The 27,065-nt window shown below is 34.5% G+C and overlaps 1 protein-coding gene across 4 annotated transcripts in view; it reads left to right on the top strand.

The window, feature by feature from the left end:
- Nucleotides 1–25,928, top strand: part of CSMD3 (CUB and Sushi multiple domains 3) — a 613,333-nt gene extending 587,405 nt beyond the window's left edge. For all 4 annotated transcript variants that reach the window (XM_042035930.1, XM_042035929.1, XM_042035928.1 and 1 more), the window contains 8 exons: nt 7,389–7,500; nt 8,775–8,954; nt 12,267–12,332; nt 14,395–14,553; nt 17,772–17,884; nt 19,729–19,816; nt 22,251–22,386; nt 23,781–25,928. In XM_042035930.1, the coding sequence (XP_041891864.1) occupies nt 7,389–7,500; nt 8,775–8,954; nt 12,267–12,332; nt 14,395–14,553; nt 17,772–17,884; nt 19,729–19,816; nt 22,251–22,386; nt 23,781–23,940 (1,014 nt within the window). In that variant the 3' untranslated portion in view covers nt 23,941–25,928. The remainder of the gene's footprint in view (nt 1–7,388; nt 7,501–8,774; nt 8,955–12,266; nt 12,333–14,394; nt 14,554–17,771; nt 17,885–19,728; nt 19,817–22,250; nt 22,387–23,780) is intronic.
- Nucleotides 25,929–27,065: the final 1,137 nt, after the last annotated feature.

The following is a 27,065-nucleotide window of genomic DNA, read 5'->3' as shown; positions in this document are numbered from 1 at the left end:
CTATAGTCCCTTATCACTTTTGTGGCCCATCACTGGATGGGCCACATAAGTATATATAGAGTATACAGTGTATAGACAATATAGTATTGTCCTCGTCTCTCTTGCACTGGCGAGCCCAGCACTCACTTGTGACTCTCTGGGGCTGAGCAGAGGGGAAGAAGCACCTCCCTTGACCATTTTTCCATGTTCTGCCTGATGCCTCCCAGGAGACTGTTGGCCACATCTTATACAAAGCTATGTTGTGGCAAACAGTGCTTGCATATGTTTCTGCTGGAAAAAGAATCATGAAACTGAAAATTATTTTGAACTGCTGATTTTCTGATTCACACAAAACAGTGATGTCAGTGAGATGTTTTCATGAGTGAATGGTTTAGGGATGCAAAAATGCACTTTATAATTTGCTAGGAATCTTGTAAACAAAGAGAGAGCCTAATCTATCTATCCTGTGACATCTGTGTTTGGTGTCAGGGCTGAAAGCTCCAGGCACATGAAAAGGAATGAACAGAAGAGTACCTAGCAGGTCCACAATTGCATGAGGTCTCTGTCTAGTAGCAGAATAAAAACTGCAGTTTGCTGGAAATGAAGGAAAGGGTTGAGTGAAACTTGAACAAATGTACAAAATGAAATTAGTTTTTAAAAGCGAATTGTAGCTAAAGACTTTTCTAGTTCATGGCCAAAAATTTCTTTGGTTTATCCTTTTGATGGCCTTTATGCAGTACTACTCAGTCTTAGTTTTAGCAATATTTGGGTTTTCAGATTGTGCTAGATCACAATCATATGCAAGTGAAAATTGTCTCAGTTTTCTCTAGGAACTGAACGTGCTGCTTTGTGCCAAGATAGGATATGCAGGGGCAGTCCTTAGCCTAATTTTGTTTGGTTATAATACAATATTATGCTAGAGGGCAACTCTTTATTCAACTATGTAACAAATGAATAATTTATTAAGTGTTTTCTATAATTTTATTGTCACAGTTTCACATATTAATGAGGTTTCATTGAAGAAGCTAATGCAGTCTTTCTCATTTGTACTGTAGTTGTAACACGTCACTCACAGCTAGCATTAGAACTGTCAAAATATCAAGCAAAATGTCAATTGACAAATCATTTGTAAAATAAGCGTAACTGCTGGCAGAGTTTACAACCTTGTAAATTCTAAAAAAAACCCAAATTGTAAACAGTTATAAGGTTAGTGCCCAGTATATTTAAGATGTATGTGCTACAGTCTCTTTACCTAGCCAGCAACTTATTCTTACATTCACACAGTGAGTTTGATTTTATGTAGTAACTAAATTTGCAGTTTCTGGTTACTCTGATTGCTTAGTTAATACATAACAGTGTAGAAGTATCAGTCACACAGATGAAGCTGAGCTTAGTTCTTGATTGGGTGGAAACAATAGTGAAAATGATTGGTTCTAGACAAGTTATTGTCTGGAGATCCTGGAAAGAAATATTGCATTGTCTTATATTGTATAATGTTATGACTTCTTTAAACGACAAAAAATACTGTAAATGAATTTATATTATGCTATAATTAACTTCCTGTGTGAATGGGATTACAGTGATTTTTGCTTTTATCCATAGCAGGAAGGTAAAGAATGATTCTGAATTGTTCCAAAATACTGGTGTGGGTTTTTTGTTTTGGTTTGGTTGTTTTTTTGTTTGTTTTGCTTTATCTCTCCTAAATACTTAATATTTGAACTAATATTAATAAGGTAACTTAATTGACTTAATTGCCAAGGTTTAAATTTATTTCTCTGTCTCATAAAAAAATATCAAGCCATAGCCTTACACTAGAATTCAAGTCTTCATATGTGGAATCCTGTTTTAAGTGCTTTTCAACAAATGGCACTACCTCTTCTCTGACAAAAATCACTGACTGACACTTGCTTTTCACAATACTGATGTCAAGTTATGAACTTCCACAGCACTGTTGTTTTCATCCTGTTTTTTCCCCTACTCTTGATTATCTGTTTTGCTATCTCATTGATTGCACTGAAAGTTCAGGCAAACACAAGATAATTCGAGGCTTGGCAGAAAGGTGTATCTAAACCTAACATCCTGGAACCTACACTAACAAAAGCACAAATATCACCACCTCACATTTGAATGATGCTTCAACTATTAAATAAGAGCTTTGAAGAAAAAGAGGCAACAGAATTTTGCATCGATTTTTTTGTACAGTATTGAATTCTTCAATCAGAAGCTGATCAGTTTCTTATGTGTTCAAATAACATCAAAATACCGTTTTAGGGCTACTTGGATATCTGGCATGGAATGGAAATGAGTAGCATCACATTCTTTAATTGTTATGAATACATACTTCTAGGATGTTTACCTTTCATCTGAGCATTTTTTATTTGAGAGATCTACCTTAGCAGTGTGTTACAATGGAGAAAAAATAACTTTAAAACTTAGTGAATACTGACTTCATCTGTAATCTGGAAAATAAATCTCTCCTTGAAAAGAAACTGTGGGGTTTGAAATACTTCTTCAGCTATATTGCTAGAAACATAGAAAAGTGCTTATAGCACTTTCACCATAAACTGTTGTAACACAAGGTACTACTGAATTGAAGAAACAATTTAGAACTGCTTAGACCAGTCAGTCATATATACAAGATTTATTACTTCTCATACTTTTTCCAACTTTTTTTTGGTAGAAATTCAGCTATTTTCCCTCATATTGAGGCATAAATTGAGCCAAAGAGCAGTCTGAACTTAAAAAGGAAAATAGACAGAATGCAGTAGTGGTAGCCTTCTGCTAGCTCTTGGATTCTGTTTTATGAAATTCCATATGAAACTTGATCTGCAGATGTTGAGCAGCCTTGCAAATAATCTCCTGTGAATGTAATGCTGATATAAACTTCAATGTTGATTGAATTGTAGGATGAAATTCCAAGAGAAGTGCTATACTACCACAATATAGCTGTCTCCATTAGCACAGCTGGCACCATCACTGCATCCATGAAAATGTAATTTTTATCAGACACCATGTATTTTCCTGGTTCCTACTGCTTCTCATGGTCATGAGGTCTCTGGTGTCAGTGTGTTAGTGTCACAATCTGGAGTGCTTCACTGGCACAAATGTGATTTTTCTTTTTTTTTTTTTTTTTAGTCTCTGTCATTTGTGTTTCACCTGGGCTTATTTGTAATGTTTCTGACACACTTTTACACCACTCACACCACAGTTCCACACCATACACATTATATTTCTATCTATACTATAAGGTACATTTCACCTGTATTAGATAGTTGTTCTTTTTTACCTCTGAAACCTGATTCTGTCCAGGCCGGTATGTCTTTAAGGGTGAGTTGGTCACAGCAACAGGGTCTCCAGTGCTCAGACTTTGTTGCATCTTTTATCATAGTCACACTGTAGTCTTCTTCACAGCAACCTGTTGGCTGCGTTTCTCAAGGGCTTTACGGTCGTTCCAGCACCAGGCCTATATTTCTCTGTACCACATCACATTAATGGGAAATAGCTCATTCTGCACATAGTAGATTCTTTTTTTACTGCTGTGGATATAAAGCTGTGATTGTACCATATAAAGACAAAGAAAGGCATAAAAACTGGTCATAGCTACTTGATCACAGAAAATTTAAATTTTACAGCTAAATCAAGTTTAGAAACGAAACAAAACAAAACTAAAACTAACACAAAATTCCAGGCAGCTCAAGACTCTTTCAGACAGAGGAAGCCTGTCAAGCTTCTGTCCAGCAGTCTTGCAAACTCAAACCCCTGTTACAAGGGCAATAATGTATTACTGGGCTACCAAACTACAGATATAGTGAAGAGTTAATGATGTATGTTTTCATTCACTTAAAATATGATGCTAAAAGTTAGTGAAGAGAAATAACTGACATTCCCTTAGCTTCTTCGTTCTTTGGCACGAATTTCTGGGGATAGAGAAGTTTATTAGAGTATCTTCATGTTCTTTGGTAAACTGAAATCTAGAGAAAAAAACTGATTGTACAGTAACTCATGAGAGTTAGAAGTATCTTCTGTTTCTATAAGGAATATAAGAAATAACAAGGATAATAACTTACTATTATTGTTATAATAATTATTATACATTATTATAATCTTATTTGGTGAAAAAATTATCTAGAGTACTTTATAAATGGATGCAGATTGGTATTTATGCATTTTCTTCTCAGATTGCTATTTCTCCTTTTAGAGAATAACAAATATATGGTCTTTGGGTTTTAGCCAAAAAAACCAAAGAAGTTATTGATGTTAATTTTGGGAATATCCAAACTATAACTGACACTATAGAAAACCAGCTATGGAACAGACATGATCAAGCACTATACAAGGAAATATTTTTTTTTTTTATTGGATACAAACACTGTTGCCCAGAGTAATAATGCTTCTACTTGAGCTGTAGAATAAAAATTAGAACAAATCAGAACATCTCAGGACTGGGAATTTTTAGAGCATAGAATCCTGTATTGTAGCGCCACCTGGTGCCTCTGACACGAGTATTGCAAAGTAGACCAAGAAACTTAAAAAAAATTACTTTTATTTGTTCAGTAATTACTATACATATCCTATATAATTAATAAATATAATATATTGATTATTGCATATTGATTTTAATTTTTTTCATTTATTCATTACCTTGAACAGCATGGCAGCACCTATTAAACATCTTCCTCTCTTGGGCAACTGTTGCATTTTTAATGCTGCTTTGGGGCTTACATATAAAATAAAGGTTGTGTTTCTGGTAAAATCATAAAATAATCGAATGGTTTAGGTTGGAAGTCACCTTCAAGATAATCTAGTTTCAGCCCCCTGCCATGGATAGGGACACCTTCTAGTAGACCAGGTTGGTTAGAGCCCCATCCAGCCTCACCATGGACACAGCCAGGTATGGGGCATCAACAGCTTCTCTGGGCAACTTGTACTAGTCTCTCACCACCGTCACAACAAAGAACTTCCTCCTAGTATCTAATCTAAACCTACTCTCTTTTGAATCTATTCTCCCTTGTCCTATCACTACATGTGTCTGTAAACCGTCCCTCTCTGTGTTTCTTTTAGGCTCCCTTCAGCTACTGGAAGGCCACAATTAGGCTAGATTGAAGCCTTCTTTCTTCCAGGCTTAACAAACACAGTTCTCTCAGCCTTTCCTCATAGGAGAATCCCTCAGAACATTTTGGTGTCCCTCCTCTGGATTTGCTTCAACAAGTCCATGGTTTTCTTGTGCTGAGACCCCCAAAGTGGGACGCAGGACTCTGGGTGGGGTCTCATCAGAGCAGAATAGAGGGGCAGAATCACTTCCCTCAACCTGCTGCCCCATGCTGCTTTTGATGCATCCCTGGATACAACTGGCTTTTTGGGCTGCCAGTGCACATTGCTGTCTCATGTCCAGCCTCTCATCCACCAACACCCCAAGTCCATCTCGGCAGGGCTACTCTTGATCTGTTCATACCTCAGCCCAATCCTACTAAAAGGTCTAGTGCAGCACCTTATACTTGGTCTTACTAAACCTCAGGAGGTTCCCATGGGCCACTTCTCAAGTTTGTCCAGGTTCCTCTGGATGGATCCCATCCTTCAGATATGTCACCCACACCACTCAACTAAGTATCATCTACTAATTTACTGAGGGTGCACTGGATCCCTTTTTCTGTGTCATTAAGGAAGATATTAATTAACACTGGTCCCAGTACAGACCCCTGAGGGACACCATGTGTCATTGATGTCCACTGGGACTCTGAGACATTGACCACTACCCTCTGATTGTGACTGTCCAAACACTTTCTTATCCATCTAACAGTCCACTGATCAAATCCATCTTTGTCCAATTTAGAGAGAAGGACATTCTGGGAGACTGTGCCAAAAGCTTTACAGAAGTCCAGAAAAATGACATCTGTATTGCTTCCCTTGTCCACTGATGTAGTCATTTGAACACACCTTTCATAAGGCTAATACTTTTTTAAAGTAATATATTATTGATGTTGATTAACTAAGATCTTTGCTACCAAAAAAAAAGCATTATAGCTTTTTGGTGCAGCTTCTAAAACTTGCAGTATTTTAATCATGCAAATGATTTAGTGTATTTTCTTCAAAATCTTTTAAAAGTAATTACATAGTCTAGTGAGCACAGAAAAGAGCAAAAAAGGGGAGATGAATTTTAAATCACATCCTGTGTTGATGAGCTACTATCTGTAGTTCATGGGTTATTATTAAATTTCATTCTGATGAGAAACTTGAGCTGAAATGGAATCGTACTATAAAGTTTCAAATGAATACTTGCAGCAGTGAAATGCTGTTTCCCTGTACTAAACTATCAGGAAAGAATCCACATTTTACCTTTGAGCATCAGTCTGAATCAAGTGTTATGCATTTAAACAAAATAATTTAAAAAATAAAACCCAAACCAGAACTATAAGTGTGCTGTCACAGATAGTTTCAAGTTTTCAACTTCTTGCTTAAACATGAGTTGATAAATATATTAATACAGGCCACTGGAGAACAATAGATACGATCTCTGCACCTTAATATTTTAGTTAACCACTCACACTGTGTAATACAATACTCTCTGAATGATATACTTCTAATCTAATTTCCTCGCTTTTGATGGAAACTAAGAATTATTTGCATTTTCATCAATTTCACCATGACTGGACATGCTGAACAAGTTATTCTGTGCAGAAACTGTAAGAAATCTATTTTCCTTTTTATGCAACACATATCCATAATAAGAATAATAATTAAAAGCTAATCTCAGATGAATTGCTATTTTAAATTGGAATGTACTTGTGTTCCGGTTTCTATTATCAAAGTGGTGTAAAGAGCGATTATTCTTTACCTCCTCTCATTAAAAAAAAATTAAAATATCATAGGAATATTCTGAAGCATGAGACAGTGTTGTTGACCAGCCCCATCTATTCTAATCAAATATTTCTCATTTTAACTTGTGAATGTATCCAGCATTCCACAAAGGGAACTTCTTTCTAAAAGAGTTCAGAAAAAGTCCTGCAGAATCTAATACCCATTTCAGTTCTGTGACTTCCCTTGTTTGTGGCAATTTTGCCCAACTGGCTCCTTCTTGGTCCAGAGTGGGGAAGGCACCATAAGCTTTGTTTCCAAACTCACAGTTTGTTACCTGGTCCAAGCCCAAAGCAACACACTAGAGAGACCACAGAAAATGAGGATTTGATTTTCTTCCATGGAGGATCTAACTTTGGGGGGAGAGTAAATCTACTGAGAATGAGGCAGTTTTTTGTTTCATATCAAATTGTTCTCTGAAAATAATTTACTTTCTAGAGAAAGAGAATCACAACTTATCAATTCTATATTAAATGAAGGAATGATCAAATTTGGAAAAAAAATCCCAGCTAATAGTTGCTCCTAACAATATTATTGTGTTTTCTACTTTTCAACAGGTGGGAAATGTTGTTCAATTTCAGTGTAAAAAAGGACACCTGCTCCATGGTTCAACAACACGAACTTGCCTTCCTGATCTTACATGGAGTGGAATCCAGCCAGAATGTATACGTAAGAAATGATAATTTTTTTTTCTCTCCTCAATTTTTTTTTATCTAGACTATTTAGCTGCAGTAAAATTGTCATAAAGTTAATCTATATGACTTTATTAACTGAAAGGTAACAGAAATTTGCATTACTAGCTTACAGCAGCTAGAAATATGATTCTGAGTGAATTTTTCTATAAGAAACAATAGAATTTAAAAAAAAAAGAGAGAGAGAGAAAATTGGCAGATCTTCATCCAAAGTCACTTTCTATCTAAGAGGGTGCAACCCTTCCAACTCAGGAGGTGTGAGAACAGGACGTATCAGAAGGCCCTATTCTAAAATATGTAGGAGAGCATATAATTAAAATCAGTTCTAGTAAACAGTTTGAACTGTTTCTCAAACAAGGAGTCAGGGTATTTTAAGATGGGGAAAAAAGAGTTTGCAATTGGAAATTTTTGAATCTGAAATAGAGAGAATCTTCTTCGAGTACAGACAGCAGCACTTCATTTCGTAGATCTTTTACACTTTGGTAAATAATGATAATTTACTGAAGATATAAGATCAAGGTTAGTCTTTCTAGTTCAGCTAGTCAGCTGTACTTTTCTGGAAATTGTCTTATCTTATAAGATCTGACCCTATAGAATTACTTCAGTGAATGGAGAACATATCCACAGAAGGAAACAGCATTAGTATTATTTCAGTTGGTGCTAGCATTAATCTTAAGCAAACAAAAAAACAGTAGCTCAGTGTGTTGAAAGGTGAAGTCTGCTCTTGAAGGTATGCTGTCTTTGAGATAACACATAAATCCCACATTCTGGTGATTGTTAGACACTTCATATGAGATTAGAAATATTAATTTAATTTTTCTGGTATTTACAACTCACCTTCAATTTCTCCTTGACCCTTCATAGAGTTTTCCAACTGACCATTTATTTACTGTTATACAATGCTACATAGATATCATAAGTGATGTAAGTCACAAGCCATGATTGCTTTTAAGTCTGGTATGATGTGTGCTGTTTCTATTCTCATATGCAGACAACTGATCTTGTTCATGTAAGTGCATTTAAGTCAGTTATTGGTCCCTTGGAATTGAAAGGTCCATGTTTAAGAGTGTATTTACAGACTCACTGTAATATTTTATAGACTATATAGTAATTTATAATGTGAATGAAAACATATTAATATGTAATTTCTATTTATTTTTTACTTAGTTAACTGTCAGAATGAGCATATATTATCTTTTCAGAAGTATTTTCACCATTTCGACAGAAGGATGTTTTATCTTTTCTTTGTAGCTCACAGCTGTAAACAACCAGAAACACCAAGTCACGCTAATGTTGCAGGAATGGATCTTCCATCACTTGGTTATACACTGATCTACACTTGTCAGCCAGGCTTCTTCTTGGCAGGAGGATCAGAGCATAGAGCCTGTAGGTCTGATGGCACATGGACTGGGAAGGTTCCAGTTTGTGAAGGTAAGCTCTTCTGTTTCCTGCTGCATCTGCCATCTGTCATATTTCAGTGCTTTTCTTTACTTGCAGTTGGCACACACACGCCAACAATTTGATCGGGCCCAGTCAGCATTTTTTAACAAAAGGCAGGTCCTGCTTGATGAATCAAATCTCCTGCTATAACAAAGTGACCTGCTTAGTGGTCACTCAGTACTTGGCACTGGTGAGACCACACCTTGAATAGTGTGTGCAGTTTTGGGCCCCTCACTCCAAGAAAGACATTGAGGTACTGGACTGTGCCCAAAGAAGAGGAATGAAGCTGGTGAAAGGTCTGCAGCACAAGGCTTATGAGGAGAGGCTGAGGAAGCTGGGGGTCTTTACCCTGGAGAAAAGGATGTTGAGGGGACACCATATTGCTCTCTATAACTACCTGAAAAGAGATTGTAGCAAGGTGAGTGTTCGTCTCTTCTTCAAATTAAGAAGTGGTGAGAGGAAAAGGCCTAAATCTGTGCCAGGGAAGGTTTAGGTTGGATATTAGGAAAATTTTTGAGGAAAATTTAGGAAGGGTTGTCAAGCATTGGAACAGGCTGCCCGGGGAAGTGCTGGAGTCACCATCCCTGGAGGTAGACATGTAGATGTGGCATTTAGAGCCATAATATAGTGGAGGACTTGGTAGTGTTAGGTTAGCTATTGGCCTCTAAGATCTTAAGAGGTCTTTTCCAACCTAAATGATTAAATGATTCTGTAGTAATATTTGAGAAAGGTGCCTAAAGTTCAAGATGTCTGAATCACTGCATGCAATTAATCCATAGGGTTTAATATTATTTCATATTTTTATGTAAGGAACTGTATACTACTAGAAAACAAAATGTATCTACTTTGTCCTTGCTGTTCCAACCTTTAATTTTGTTTCTAATTTTTACTACCTACCTTGTCACAGTAGGACATGAAAAACACCATAACCAAGTCATGGTGAGAAAGGTGGTTTTCATGTGACATAAGGAATATACTCAAGTGTAGGAACTGTTTGGAATTTTATTTCCTGAATAATTAAAGGCCTTTTCAGATTACTGTTACCTAATGTTTCAGATGTGGTTATCCCCAGGGCTCTTACAGAGGCATTCACAGGCTCTGTAGCCAAACACTGCTACTTGGAAGGGAAATAGGAAATGAATAGTTTGTATTACTAAAAAAACAGGTGTCCTGGAATTGCATGCCAGGCAAGTGCTGGGGGAAAATAAAGCAGAGCTTTGGGATAGTGCTAGAAAGCTAGCAGCCAGGAAGCTTATGACTTGTTCAGTACTTGGAAAGTATTATGGCAGGCCAAATGTGATTCATAGGTTGTATTTTGATTCAAGAATTTTCTGCTGCTGCTGTTGAAAGACGTAGCATTAGTTGTATTACTTGATAGTAAGGAAGCTTTTTGAGATTTTTTTTTTTTTTTAAGTATTAAGTAGTAGCTATGAGTGTATCTACATTATCATATAGCTTAGTTTCCCAATGTCTTGAAAAAATATTAGAGAAATTTTAAAAAATTTAGAAAGAGATGTGTTTCTTCTTCCTTTTTAGCAGTGGAGGAAGCTAATAATGAGCAATATATTGCAAAATGTTAACTCTAATTACATAAAGTAAAATATCTCCTAGGTAATTTCAGTTTTGGCTATAGGGCAAGGTGAAATATCTCTCTGATGGAGCATAGGAGAACACCAGATCAGATTGTTCACCTTTTATTGTGAACTTCACAAAAATAACTTTGAAATGGATGAAAAAGAATAAAATGTTTGGAGCTGAGAGCTCTAAAGGGACATGTAGGGGAATTAAACTAGAATTTGATCCTTTAACTACAGAGTTGAAATCTTGAAAGTCCTACTCAAATATCTGGACCTAGAAACTTTAACTTCATAGTTAACTAGTTTTAGTTTGGATTTGTATTTAACATTTGCATTTAAGTTTTACTTCGTGTTTCAAATTTCAGTTCTGGACTTGACTAGAAATTTATTCAACTTAAGGAGGCTAACTGGCTCATCATCTTTTTACGCTAAAGCCCAACTAGAAAGTGTAATCCAGATATTTCTAACCTGAATTTAATGTAGTTGGAAAGCATATGCTGTTGGACCATTTCCTCCAGGTCAACAATATATAGTAAAGTTCAGTATGTTTCTTTCGAAACAGAGAAGAAATTGAGGTTAATCAGTCAGTAATAATAGACCATGAGAACCTTAGGTTGCATTTCAACCACTGCCCTTGCTTCTTTACAGTTTTAACATACATGACAAGAAAAGACCTTTTGAAAAAGCTAAAATTCATTCTCAAAAATATTCTCAGTCCTTGCAAAAGTTTCCTTTTTATGCAGAAAAATACTCAACTCAGGGGGGAAGTAGTTTCTTTTCTTGTGTATTTGTTTAGAACATGGATTGGAGAGAAAAGGCCTGGGTTCAAGGCCACGACCCACAATACAAAATATTGAAATCGCAATTGGAGCAAGGAATTGAGTCTAGTGCCACATGGACTATTTTATATTAGGAGACAGAATTATTTGTCTTCTTTATGTTCCAGTGAATCCAAATTAGTTTCTTCAAAATAAAATAGCTTCACCTCCAGGAAATTATAATGTCCTAGTGCATTTAGTTCATCATCTTCAGTGGTGGAAGAGTTCCTGCTCTAAGCAGAGAAGAAATTGTATTTTCCAACTTCCAGTTCTCATATCACCTGAGCAGTTGGCTATTCTGTGGACAGCCCCTTTGGTTTCTTTCTTTCTGTTGTTATTCTTCAAAGAATGAGTGACCTTCTCCTTCACTATTAAGAGATTATGTCAGCATCTATGGGTTTTCAGTCTTGAACACAAGATGTCTCACTCAGTACTGTTGAAGACAGTTAAGTCCTGGAGAGAAATGATTTCAAGCTCCCTTTGTTGTGTGTGTCTTCGCTGTTTGGTCTTACATTGCAGTCAATGCACTGTTCACTGTTCCTAATCCAAGTGACACAGCCAGGATTAGATGATATATTAGAAGGATCTCACATATTAGTGCACAGTCCAGGACTGTAAATTCTGAAACATGGATTCTGAAGTGAAACCCTGCACTGACTACTGAAAATGACTTGATAGCATCCAGGTGCCTGATTTAGGAGGATAATGGGGGAACAGAAGAAATTTTTGTGTAAGTGCTCCTGTGATACTAAGGTTTGATACCAACTGAAATCTCATTCATATTTGAGTTCGAAACATAGTCTTATATGCTTTTTAACAAATAAATTTCATGATGGAAATTATTTTATTTGTTTCTGAGTAACATTTTGCTACTGAATTGTCTTTATATAATTTATTCTTTCTAACAGCTGGTTCTAAAATATTAGTGAAGGATCCCAGACCAGCATTGGGAACACCGAGTCCCAAACTAAGTGGTAAGTACTCCAAGGTTTATATAGCTATAAACCATTTCTGTAGAAAAGACAACGGGGATCAGTTTAATGAGATTGCACTGGGTGGTTTAGAATGTGTAAAGGATATTAGATTAGGCACTAGATTAACAAGGAGGGAAAATAATTAAATTATTCCCCAATTTTGAAGTCTGCTTACCATATGGTATAATTTATATCTATATACAATTTCTGTTATGAAATGAGAGTTTTATTGGTTTCACCGAAATCACTGTGTTCTCTGTAAGATTCTATGCAATTTACTTATTTAGAAACTGCACTACTCACCTTGAAATAATTTAAAGATGTTTTGCAGTTTTCTTCAGTCCTGCACATTTTTACATATTGCTAATTTAAATTGCTTTACCTAAATACTAGCCTTCAACATAGCTTCCAAAAAAGCTAATTTTAGCTGAGACAAGGTAACTTCTCGAATTTTTGCTAAAGTCTCAGGTTTTAACAGATTTGCTGAAGACCATATTTGGATGTTCTGACAAGAGAAGCTCTCTGTCCACTGACGAGATCTTTTGAAAAGAGCAGTCTCTGTAACTAAAATTAACCTTTGAGTATAATAAACCTATTGAATTTCTACTGATAATGAATAAGATTTAAAAGTAGTACTTTAGCATATGGGGATTTGGGGGCTTTTTTTTCTTAACATTTTGTGTACTAGTTCAAAACTATTTTTTTCAATGATGTGCTGCTGAGTGGTAGACATCAAGTTTTTAATTCAGAAAATTTTCATTCGTTTTGTGCAGTCCTGATTAACTGCCCATATAGCCCATAAAGATTAGTTTTCCTAAAAGTAGGGAAATATATTTCAGGCAGATTACAAATCAACAGCATCAGAGCATTTGCACCATGCAATTTCCTTGCTTGCAGGTCCAGTATCTACATGTTTTTTTCAAGAAACATATACATATATACGTACATGTACAGAGATAGAAAAATTAGGAACGCTCTTTTGCCCTTCATGGAGAAGACAACCTGCCTTTGTGTTGCATAAAACAAGCAATGAAAGAAAACTGTGGATATTCCAGTAGGTCCCAGTCTTGGATTTAGGGGTATCCTGAGAGAGAAAAGGGCAAATATTCTTCTCTGCTTATCTGACGAGATGCCAATGCACACATGAACACAGAGCTTTAACTTCAGTATGAATGACTTCAAATAATGTGAAACTGCTGATTTGAAATAGTGATTCTTACAGGGCTAACTCTGATACGTTACTTTTTAAAGTGTAGTAAGCCCATCCTAAATCATGTTTAATTTAATTATTTAACAGGTATTTCATGTTAAGGTTTTAAAGATTTGCATGTATCAGTTTTTACTTCATAGGTATCTTTTTGTTGTTTTGGTGGAGTTTTTTTGTTGCTGGAAAGCATTGCTTAAATGAATAATTTTACAGTTTGCTAATGATAAATATAAAATGTAAGGGTATAAATCTAGCATTTCTATTCCCCAGCAGACTATGATCTGTTTTAAATTTTAAATTAGAGAATTAATTTTTTTCTCCTGGTGAAGCTTATAATGTTTTTAAGCATTTGAAGACAAGACAAAACTCCTTATATAATTTTTTTCATTAGAAAAATTGACCAGTTAATAAAGAAAATGCTTATATTTCATGTCATTTAAAGAAAATGATTATGAAATTTTTTATATCTAAATTGATATTAATTTCTGCAAAATGTAATGCTAGGTATATGTCCCTAGCCATCTGTGCAGGCATAGAAAAGATTCTACAGTGAGTGGAGTATGATCTTCTGGCCAAAGCTTTCAGAATTTTTGGAAATGATTTAACTCTGGGGCAGGTCCGTATTTTAGTAAAAAAGCAAATGAAGATGTAGTTGTGGTTGCGGTCTTCAGTGCAAATATGTTTCTTTCATAAATGTTCCTGACAGATTTGTATGTTTGATATCTGAAAATTAGGCCTAGTAGATTTATAAAAAGGAAAGAAAATGCTAATATTTATCATACATTTTGTTGGATATTTGACTTTGTAAGTACTAAATATTGCAATACGTATTGAAACATGTTTTTGTTTATATAGTTCCTGATGATGTATTTGCCCAAAATTATATATGGAAAGGATCTTACAATTACAAAAGCAAGAAGCAACCCATGACTTTGACAGTCACCAGTTTCAATGCAACTTCAGGAAGAGTAAATGCAACACTTACAAACAGCAATATGGAATTGCTGCTATCAGGTATGGGCTAAGGAAAACTAATTTCCTTTCTTTCCTTTTCCTGTCTTACATACTTTGGTTCCCTGTAACTTTCTGCATAACTTAAACTTTATTATTTTATCAAAGAAATTTTCATTGCATTTCAGTTCCTTTTCAAAGGTAGGGATTTTTCCACTTCTTTCCCTCCCCTTGGTTTTTTTTTTTTAAATTTTCCAGGTTTTTACTATATTTGGAGTTAATAGTCAATAAGGAGTGAAAGAATCATATTAATTCTCATGCCTCTCTTTTAAAAGTTTTAAATAAATTTCAAGTACTATTCCTGAGATTTTCTTAATTCTTAATTATAAAAATTACCCACAGTAGCCTAATGACTAATAACAAATATGATGAGATTGATATATGTTGACCTAGAAAGTCAGAGATACCTAATGAACATGGAAAGAAAGTAGAGCTGACACTTGTTAGATTTCCTAAGTAAAAAAAAGGAGGTAGAATCATAGAATTGTTTAGGTCTAAAAAGACTTCTAACATAACCAACTTAACCTAATACTGCCAAATCCACCACTAAACATGTCTCTAGAAGTGCCATATCTACACATCTTTTAAATACCTCCAGGGATGGTGACTCCACCACTTCCCTGGACAGCCTCTTCCCATGTCAGACAACCCTTTCAGTGAAGAATTTTTTCCTAAGATCCAATCTAAACCTCTTCTGGCACAACTTGAAGCCATTTCCTTTCACCCTACCACCTTCTGGTTGAGCAAAGTACCAAAACACCTCACTTCAACTTCTTTTCAGGTAATTGACGAGAGGATGTAGTCTGCCTTCAGTTTCCCTTTTTTCCAGACTAAACGACCCAAGTTTCCTCAGACTCTCTGCATAAGACTGGTGCTCCAGACCCTGCTCCAGCTCCATTGCCCTTCTCTGGACGTGCTCCAGAATTTCCATGTCTCTCTTGTAGTGAGGGGCCCAAAACTTAATGCAGGATTTGAGGTGTGGCCTCACCAGTGCAGAATAGGAGGGGATGATCACTGCCCTGGTGCTGCTGACCACCCTATTTATTATACAAGCCAGGAAGCCATTGGCCTTCTTGGCCACCTGAGCACAATGAAGGATCATGTCTAGCCATGAACAGCACCCCCAGGGCCTCCCAAGCCTGTAGAGTTTCCTGGGGTTGTTGTGACCCAAGTGCAGGCCCATTGATCCAGCCTGTCCAGCTCCTTCTGCAGAGCCTTCCTACTCTCTGGCAAAGCAACACTACTGCCCAACTTGGTGTCATCTGCAAACTGACTGAGGGTACCGTCAATGCCCTCATCCAGATTGTTGATAAACACATTAAACAGGACTAGCCCCAGTATTGAGCCCTGAGGAGCACCAGTTGTGACTGGCCACCAGCTGGATGTAACTCTAATCAACACAAATCTCTGAGCTCGTCCAACCTGTCAACTTTTTATTCAGTCCAACCCATGAACAGTCAGTTTCTCCAGGAGGATGCTGTTGGAAATGGTGTCAAAGCCTTTATGAAGTTCAGTGAGACAACATCCACAGCCTTTCATCGACTGAGTCACCTTATCATAGGACACCAGAGTAGTCAAGGAAGATCTGCCATTCATAAGACTATTTGGCTTGGCCTGATCTCCTGTTTGCTGAGAGGGGTGGTCTACAGGAAGGATGTAATGAGCCAGAGAATCTATGTTTCTGCTGAGGTCTTACTTCCCAGTATTGAGTAGAGTAGTAAATTCTTATCATTAGATTTGTCTGTGAAAGGAATTTTGTAGGTGTCCTTTGAAGAATCATGCCTGAGAGTCTGGACTGAAAAACTCTTTGTCTTGGCTGTGTGTGAATTTTTTCTATTGTATTAATTTCATCCATGTAATTTCCATGAAGATATTAGGTACAGCAGATGTAGTACTTTGTATTTTTAGAATTAGAAAAGTAAACCATTGTGTTTTCTCACTCAAAACCCTCCTCCTCCAAATAAAAGGTTCGTTTAACTAGACACAAATGTGATTCCAAATGCCCTTTTCAACTGTATGTACAGGCATTACATATGTCATCAGGTAATTAATATTTTTTACTTCCCTGTTCTACAGATAGAACACTGAGATCCTGTATACTGAAAGGGTATCTTAGGGCCAGGGAAGTAGGGATGGATCAAAAAATACATTTACATGCCAGGAAGTTGAATTTACCTATACTCAATTTGTAGTTTTCTCAAATGAAACATAGTTTCATCCTCCTGCATCATTTACTGTTTTGCATTCCATCATTTGATGCATCTTTTTATACTTCTTTTTATTTTGACACCTGTGCTTGCTGTAATTATACATAGAATAAACCCATCTTGCCAAAGCACATTCATTTGCGCTCAGGGCAGTGTTAACATGAAAATAAGTCTTCTGATTAGCCCAGAGATTATTTATAGGAATGATACCTCCTATAGGGCAGTCATGGATCCTTGATGTGGAGAAGGCTTTTGTTTTCTCAATTTAGGCAGGTACACAAGAAACATGAATTAGGAATCATTGCCCACAGAAGATGAAATCACTAAACATATTGTGGTATTTTATTTCCGTTTCCAAATCAACAAATAATGATATTTGGGTTCTAAATAATTATTCTGCAGGAACAATAGTGAGTCAATTAATTATGTCTACAAAGCAAAGAAGGTTGCATCTTCCTTTCCTTTCATCTATCATATGGAAGAAACTGTGTTGTAAGTGACCATACCAACTTCTGAAGAACAATCCAATTTTTAAAAATATTCTCAAATTTGTTTTTTTTTTTTTTACATTTAGCAGCAGCTTTTGGAATAGAATTTGTATGTGGATCTTCCTATTATCACATTTTCTATGTAATGACTAAATTATATGTATTGAAAGTAGGGATGTGAGGTTTAAATACACACTTCCTGATTCAGAACAATATTTTCCATTTCAAATCAGATTGCTGTCAATGTTTGTTCTGCCTAAGGCTTGAAGTAACAGCTGTGTGTATGGGGTTTTCCTTGCCTTCTCTCCTCTCTACAGGCTAAGCTAAAAATGGTTTTTATTGAAATTTTATGATTATTGAAATAATTTCAAAATAGAGTGAATTTTTCTAAACAAACAATGTTGACAATTGGTACCTATTCTTCCTGCTTTTCCTCTTTAAGACAAGAGATGATGTGTTTATTCTCAAAGATGACATAATTTTTCAAGTCAACACAAATGAGAATTTTTAAAATTATATTCTACAGGAGTGTATAAAAGCCAGGAAGCTCGGCTAATGCTCCACATATATCTCATTAAAGCACCCTCCCATACATCTGCAAGCAAGTTGAAAGAGGAAAAATGGGCTATGGATGGTTTTGTGAGTATATTTCTGCTGCAAAAGAGAGGGACTTTTTAATTGTATGATTGAAATCATGTTGGTTTTCACACCCAAAAAATCCTGAGACATATCAAATGGAATCTTGTTAGCAAGGCCAATTCATTAAATTAAATGAAAATTTTCTTGTAAAATGCAGGAGACCAGTCCGAGGGAAAAGTATGGGAACAGTCATAGAGTGTAGGCAAAATTATAATGCGTGTTAGTACAGAAGCCTTTCTCATAGGTCTCTTATTCCTTGTTTAGCAACAAGCAAAAGATGAACTGTCACATGTATGTGGAAAACAAAATAGATTACTCCAATTTATCATTAGGCCCCTTGGGGTTCTGGGTCTGAGTTTATTCTTTGAAACAGAGAGGAAGAGAGACCATAACTGAGAGGAGGAGAGGTAAAGGAGAGGGTTAAATAGCCCAGGTTTCTGGGATGGATTAAGCCATGAAAAGGAAATGCCTTGCAAGAATAGATAGAGAAAAAAAGTAGATTTTTTAGAAAACAAAGAGCTTAAAATTATTTGGATGATGATAAACACTTGTACATCCTTACTACACCATCTAATTTTTCAAGGAATTTGTCTGTTTTCCTATGTTTCACCTATTGGTTAAGCACTACAGGGACAGCACTATGTGTACACATGCCAAAAGAAAAGAAGAAGTGTACATTGAATTGCACACACAAATTTATATTTTTATAACAAGTGGCACTGGTTGAACAATAATTTCTTAAAAAGGTGCAGAATGAAAACCTTAAACTAAACTTAATAAGCAACAAATGTTCTAGTAAAAAGGCTTAACTCTCTTGGCCCGTACAAAGTTTAGGCTTCATGAACATGCTCCTGAGGTAGCAAATGCAGGGAATTTATTTTCAGGCTTCTAAATATACAGAAGTAGACAGTATATTCCCTACATTCCATATGCTATTTACATACTGTTCTTACTTGACCTTTTTTCTCTTTGAATCTTGGAATAGCGCACAGAGACTGCTTTAGCCCAAAATAAAAAAATCACCTAAGAAAGGCACCCTGTGTTCAGTGAAAACATAGCTTCAGGTCACTGCTGAAGATATACTGTGTCTTGAGAAAGGGAAGCTTAAGGGAAAAGCTTGAGGGAAACTACACTGAATTTAAACCTAGTAACTATTCTTAGAAGCAAGTATCTTTCAAATTGTATACAGTGCACTACTTTAGATTGTACTTACTGTAATCAGAGAGGTAATCATAGGATTACAAACATCCCCTCCCTTCCACAAACCTTTTAGTTTATACTAGCATATTTTTCCCTTGTACCAAAGCCTTATTCAATGTTCTTCTGGTCCACGGCTGTATAATTAAGTACTTATTGGGATAAGCACTGAGAAAAATCAAAAGAACTGTCAATTAATGTGAGGTCTTTTTTATTTCATTTAAAACTAGCTATTAAAATGTCAATACTTGCATCCGTAGAATTATATGCAGTATAACTTTTTCAATCTACTGCCTAAACAAAACAAAAAAATATGAAGTATAGAAATACAGTATTTTAGAAATACTGACATTTGAACTACTAGAAAATTTAGGTCTTACTGGTTTTAAAAAAATAAAGTTAAAGGTAGTATAATGTATCAGATGTGACTGTAAACCACCATGTCTAAGTTGTGCCTATAACAGTCCTATTTTTTCTTTTGAACTTTATATATAAATTTCCTAGAAAAAGAGGGTGTTTATAGTGGGGAATAACAGCTACCAGACAAGTATAGTAGGATATAGAATAGAACAGCTCCCTTTCAAATAGATACATGTAACTTGCAACAAACTTTTCCCCATTTAATTCAAAGTACATTTTGCTTACAGGTTTCTGCTGAACCTGATGGAGCAACATATGTTTTTCAAGGATTCATCCAGGGTAAAGATTATGGACAATTTGGGCTTCAAAGAATAGGTATTCAACAAATTCTAGTTCTTTGCTAGTTCATTGTTCCATATTCTGTTTCATTATATCCAGTTGTATGAGGGTATGTGCAGGATGTTAACAGAAATTACATTTTATAGAATATTGAGATATTAATATCTTTAAAATGTCATTTAAGTGGTACTTACAAATAAATTGTAAGGAGCTATAGATGACTTGCAATTTACTGCTTAGTATACATATTCATTTGTAATATTTTGAGCAATGTTTTTATCCAAATACGTGTAAAAATTTAGTTTCGTATCTTAATAGCTATCTAGAAAATCCATGTTATAGAATGCTCTGATAGACTGATTTCTTGCTTATGGTGCTAAAACAACATTTCACCTAAACATTATTAGAAGAGGGAAACTGGTAAATCTTTACAAGTAAATGCTTGTATTACTTTTAAGAAGAAAAAAAGTCTTACTTAGTTGATAAGTGCTTTTTTCCTAAAAATTGACTTCTTGTTCCTATACAAAGAGAGCTTTGGTAACAGAGCAGTGGAGACAACATTCTGTTGTGCTATTTAAGAAAAGAATTTAATTTGCTTTTCTAAAGTTGTCTTAAGAACGGTGATATTTCTCCTTCCATGAGAATTTGAATTTAGTTAATACTGAATTTTAAATGATAAAATACTGTTGGGAATGCCTTAGAAGAGGATTTCCTTTTCACTAGTATAATGGCTGTTTAGATAGACTGCTTACCTTCAGGTAAAATTCCTATATGTGGATGGAAAGCGATGTTTTTCAGCCACAAAATATTGTCCATTCTTTTTTTTTTCTGTAAAATCAGGAAATTCTTTAATTCTTGAATGTGCTGGAAGGAAGGAATTTAAAGTCAATTTTTTCTCTTTTCACAGTTCTAAATCACAGTAAAATATACTGTTTGGGATCTTGTTTTTCACTGTAATTTCATATGAAAATTACTTTGCAAGAAATTTTAGAAATATCTTTATCTAGAAATGTTTCCTTTAAATGAATATAAGAAGTTATTTTCCTATAACTTCTTTAACATCTTAAAATATTTGAAAGTCATCTAAGAAAAATTAAAATGCAAGACTTCTTTGGCAAATTGTTCTGATTATTATGAAAATGATATTTCTTCATTTGATTTTTGGAGGATATTTTTGAGATTCTTTTCTGTAATATGTTGAAGATACTTTTTATTGGTGTATAACTTCGAGAAAAGAATGATTCACTCAGAGTCAAATTCTATACAATGTTTAATTGTAGCTAATATAGTCAATAATATCTCTATAAAGAGATTCACAATCTTTGTACAGATTTTGTTTACCATGCTTACCACTTCATTATTTCATGCACACAAACACAAACTTAGCTTCTCAAAAATAAAATGTTTTGATTGTTGTTCCCACACAATTTTCCTCACAGCCTGCATGGTTGTTTGGGATCTTTTTTGTGTTTTGTTTTTCTGTTTTTTGGAGTTTTTTTTAATTTATGTATATTCTTATATGATCAAGAAATTCAGAAAACATTATGACCTAAGCAATTCTTAAAAGGTCCAGTTAAAATCTTGAAAATTAACTTTGAAGGCGCATTACAGAATCACAGAATCATCTAGGTTGGAAAAGACCTTGATGATCATTGAGTCCAACGTATGACCTAACATCACCTTACCAACTAAACCATGGCACTGAGTGCCACATCCCGTCTTTCTTTAAATACCTCCAGGAATAGTGACTCCGCCACTTCCCTGGGCAGCTCATTCCAATGCCCAACCACTCTTTCTGTAAAGAATTTTTTTCTAATGTCTAGGTCATTGTTATAACCTTTCTTCACATTTAAAAGATGTATCACTTGTCTGTGTAGAAAATGTAGATAATGTTTTCTTCAGGAAGGTCATATTTCTATTTTTTCATCTATATCTGGCTTTAGCTATTCAAAATTGTTCCTATCTCTTTCACTCTGTGTATCCATAGCAGCACCTAAGGAAGTAATGAGTTTTCAATTTGCCTCTTTAGGTGATTGGCTTTTTCCTTGAAAGTATGTTTGGGTTTTATATATGTAGTATTTATTAATTAATGAAATAGACATATATAAACAGTAATATAATCAATCTAACATATGCATTATGATAAACTTGACCTTTTGTATGACAGTACAGTAATGTGTTTCCATTACATACAAAAGTTGAATCCTATGCTGAATTATGCTGTAAGGTATTTACTGTACCAGGGTATGTGTACTGTTCTGCCAACATGTGGCATCCACATATTAATCAGAATATGGTATAATATATTCAAATTCCGGGTGGTCTCAGCACACAGGTGTAGGTATGCAGCAGAACACATTATGATGACCCAGTAACAAGGTGTTACTGAATTACGAGGATTATGGAGTAGTATCAGTAGTTTGCTGATAACAGACATATAGGATATTACTTTTTTTTCTCTTTTTTTTAGGTCTTAACATGTCTGAGGGTTCAAATTCTTCTAATCAACCACATGGTACAAATAGTAGTTCAGTGGCCATTGCTATCCTTGTGCCTTTCTTTGCCCTTATATTTGCTGGTTTTGGCTTTTATCTTTATAAACAAAGGTAAGTACAAATTATATATACAGAATTCTTCTATTCCACTGCATGTTGGTGATTTTTTGTCTTCAGTTTTTTCTAGTGTAAATAAAGTTTTCTGTAAAACAAAAAAGACTTTGCAAAATATGCATGCAGGCAGTTCTTCCGACATCTATTAAGGTCTGGTATAATAACTATGAGATGAGTTTATTATACAGTGCTGTACTTTCATTCCTACCTATTTAAAATTTTATACATTTCTCTCTTTATGATAAAATAGATGCTATAAAGTATTGGCATATGCTGAATAATATAATTGGTAGATTTTGTGTGTATTTACAATAAATTGCCTTTATTCTTTTCTTCATGTGACAGAATGAATTCATATCCTGAGTAATTTATCTTAATGCCTGATCAGTTTATTTGCATAGAAGAATATGCAAGCATTATGTCGTCAGGAGGTTTCATTTTGGAACTGTTTCTGCATCTGGAATTATTAGTTCATATGCAATTATGTTAAATAGCCACCAGTCTTTTCAGTTTCATTAGTCTAAGTTCAACCGTTTTGTTCATGTTACCGAGACCAGTATTAATTCTTTGGATGCAGTAAGCTTCTCCTGTAGCTTTAAAGCATTTGATGGCTAAAGAAACCTTAATCACTTTAATGCCAAGACGATTCATTGCATACTAACTGCCAAAATGGTGATTTACATCTGATAGTCTGACAATAATACTAGTAATATACATTACAGGATAACATTAGTTTAAAACATGTACCATCATTTTTGATTAGTACTACTTGTTTTCAATTGCTGCAGCATATGAAAAATTGCCCATGTAATTTTTTATGTATTTGCTATTAGCTGCATGCTGTAAGCACTTGCCTTGGCATTTTATATTGATGATTTACAGTACAGTATGCATTTTGTATAGCAATATAGATAAAAAGCTTGTAAGGGTTTGAACTCCGATGTTTTGAGTTATTTAGTGAAAAAGGGTGCATTTCAGCTGCAAACTCATTCTTGGTAAAATGACGGGGTCTCCAAAGGGAAAAAGAAAACCTCAGTCATCTGACTGGGGAATTACTGTGTCTTTTCAAGATTTTGTTGTACTCTATAATCTGATCATCCAAGTGGAATGGGTAACAACTTGGATAATGGATAATGGATACAATAACAATGGATAGCCTCTTCTAAGGTTGTTAACTAAGTTTCTAAGTGAATGCCATTTTAAGGAATCATGAACCCCTTAAACTTCAATAAAGACAGTACTAATTCTTAGCTTAAATATTTTTTAAAAATCAAGATATCATATTTAGCTCCTATAACTGGAATTGGGAACTAAATTCTGTTCTTATTCTTAAACCACCTTAAGTCATTGAGGAAAATGGCAGTAACAAATGTTCTGTCTTTCTTCTACAGGACTGCACCTAAAACACAGTACACAGGATGCTCTGTACATGAAAATAATAATGGACAAGCTGCTTTTGAAAACCCCATGTATGACACAAATGCAAAGTCAGTGGAAGGGAAAGCAGTACGATTTGACCCCAACTTGAACACTGTTTGCACAATGGTATAATGTGGTAATGATTTGTCTTCAAAGTCTGGAAATTGACACACAACACAGTGCACACACAGTTCACTGATTTAAAAACAAAAAAAGAAATGAAAAAAAAAATTAAAGCACACTTTTCAGGATATAGTGGGTCACCTTTTCCTGAGGACGGTAGGAAAGTCTGGGTTGTAGTTATTTTGTTTTGATTTTGTTCTTCATAAACTGGATCAGAATTCTTCTTTGTGTATGCCACGGAGAGTTTTAAAAAATTTTGCTGCACTCCATGAGTGCTATTCACAGTTTATTTGCTTTTTTAAAAAAGGAGGTTATTCTAAAACATAAAACATATTTGCATATATTGGAGGAGCATCCACTATCAGTATTCTGTGCTTTATAAAAACTATAATAGAGGGACTGAGTTAAAAAAAAAAACAACAGATATAGGTAGAAAATAAGAGCTATAGTTACAGGAGACAATAGGTCACCGATTTCTCTTTAACAGTCATATGCTACATTTTTCTCATGAGTTTGTATCTTTTTTCCTTTTTCAGCCCGTTAAGTATTTTATTTTTCTCAGAACAGTTGAATTTCTAAGTCCAGGATGTAGTATTTAGAAATTGCAAGTATAACTTACTCTTTCCATATCACAGAAAAAAAATTTAAATTTCATGTTCTTATAAAATGAATTTTCTTCCCTGCTTCACATCTTGCTTCATTTTCATGTTCCAAGTCAAGCTTGTTTTCTCTGTTTCTATTAACAGTACCCACAAATTGTAACATTTATATATTTCTTTTGTCAATCATACATCTAGACAAATTTTGCAATGAAGAATCTAATATGAATTGAGCTTTGTATGTGCTTATGTTCCTTAATGTTGAAGAATGTTCAGGAGTGACCATCTTACATTTTTTTCAAAAGTTAAAACATAATTTAATATTTCCTATTAAAAAGTGCAGTTTACAGTAATATTAGTAATGAAATCCCTATATGAAAAATACGAGTCTATTTTTCAGTCCATGTTAGTTAAAACTAGGCCATATTCCACCTTTTTGTTCCTTCAGCATTTTGACAAAATGCATGCACAAAGCATGATGCGATCCCGTTGAGATTGATGGATTCTAAGAGACTTCAATGAACTTTGGATCAGATCTACAAGGCAATAGGGAGTTATAATTTGGAAATACTGTGTTTTCACATCTATTTTATCTATATATTCCGTACTCTATGGAAACAAATCCTTACAGCTCATTTAAAATTGAATATATTACCATAGTGCAATGAAAAAAAGTCTATATATATATATATATAAAGCCATGATTTTATTAGGGACAATCCATTCATTATAGGGACAATTCAGATTCCACAGCCCTCAAATACAAGTTTTAGACATTCCAAAATCACTTCTAAGGAAATGCAATTTTTAGTTTTACAGTTATTTCATATCAGAATTATTCAGTGGGAACTCAGTAATTTATTTGATGTAGGTCATTGTCTTCCATTCATAGCATGACTCACAAATGCTGTGTTTTAGCCAGTGTGAATTATCTGTTATTGTCCCTTTCAGACATTAATAATTCTGTGAAAATAACGTTTTTATTACCGTAATAGAGAGTGCCTACCAAAAATCATTGTACCCAGGATTGCTGCTTGGATTTCTATAATGTTTGATGAATTTCTTATAAATCATTTTACAACACTTTGTTTTGAATATTCATACAACTCTGTCAAACTGTATTCTACTAAAAGGATGCTGTTTTATATTTTATACCATTGGTTGTTATTTATTCTTGTTTATTCAAATGACTGCAATAACTATGATTCATTCATTAATGTTAAGGTTAATACATTTGAGATCGTTTAAAATGTTTCTTCTGCAACTGGCTACTCCTCTTATATTAATGCATACACTTTTGTAAAGAAGTATATTTTTATGAAAAAGGATTTGTAAAAGTATGATGTAAATTTTCAGTGCAATGTAAACAAAATAAAACCGGACAATTGCTTTTTTTAACCATGTCTCTTCTTTGGAAGATGAGCTTTAAACTTATTTAAGTTGGGAAGATAAGAAAATAACCAAATTAAGAATTCAAATTTGGTGTTCTTGTGAGTATTAAAATCGTTAATTTTTTTGAATCTTTCCGCAAATTTTAGGTGAAGCTGTAAGATTTAGATTACTTGCAAAAATAATTGATGAGCACAATGTTTAAAGCTATTTATTTGATGAAATTAATTTTCTGTTTTACTTGAAGAAGCAGTTTTACAGAAAAATGGTCTACCATTGTCAACCCAGTGGAAAGCACAGGAAAAAAATTATTTTAAAAGAAAAAAATAAGTTAGAAAATAAGTTAGTTTTGTATTCCTCAAGGCTGTAGATAGCCTACTTCGTATATTATTTTGCTACCTGTTCTCAGAAATATGCAGGATATATTAACAGGTAGTACCCGTGCATACAATATTTTTCTGTCATTAAAAACCCCCAGTGGTTCTTTTAATGACATTGAACTGGAAGGAGGGATGTTAATTATATTACTATAATATTGAAACTGTCTTTTAATGACCCTTTTCACTTACAAGCATGGAAAGTGGATGGCAAATCCTGATCTGAGATTCTATCTGATGATAGAATAACTGGGGTGGGAGAATAGTCCAAAATTCATCTGTGAATTTGATGCTCTGTATAAATTAAAGACACCCATTCAGGTCCATGTTGAAATTTCTGAAAATTGTGTTATTAAATACATTAGAGAAAGAAGCATGGAGTCAGTTTAAAAAGTATGAGGATTATGTTGACATGGGGGAGAAGGTGGTATTCTGGAGCAAATTAGTTAACTCTGCAAAACGAAAAAAAAACCTGTTTCACAGTAGCCAAATTAGGATATGGAGTTAAGCTCTTCGATTTTTGTTTATGCATTATATGTTTCAACATATAAAAGTAAATAAAACTTACATCAAATTAGTTCCACAATTCTGTTAATTAGCTTAGCCTAATATACCCAGCTTGCCCTTTTCAAGGATTATACTGACTTCATTGTTATAGAAAATGCCCTATTCAAAATAAAATGAATTTGGGGTTTAGTTAGTTTGTTTGCTTTTGTTTTGTACATTGGATCTGTTTGTTTGTGTTTTTTTCTTTTTTTTTTTTTTTTGG

The sequence above is a fragment of the Corvus kubaryi genome, unplaced genomic scaffold (genome assembly GCF_017639235.1).
Source record: "Corvus kubaryi isolate FWS band 111438036 unplaced genomic scaffold, C.kubaryi_AGA036_p1.0 37385, whole genome shotgun sequence".
NCBI classification, from domain to species: domain Eukaryota; kingdom Metazoa; phylum Chordata; class Aves; order Passeriformes; family Corvidae; genus Corvus; species Corvus kubaryi.
The sequence above is the reverse complement of the archived record's forward strand: the minus strand, read 5'-3'. Positions and strand labels throughout refer to the sequence as shown.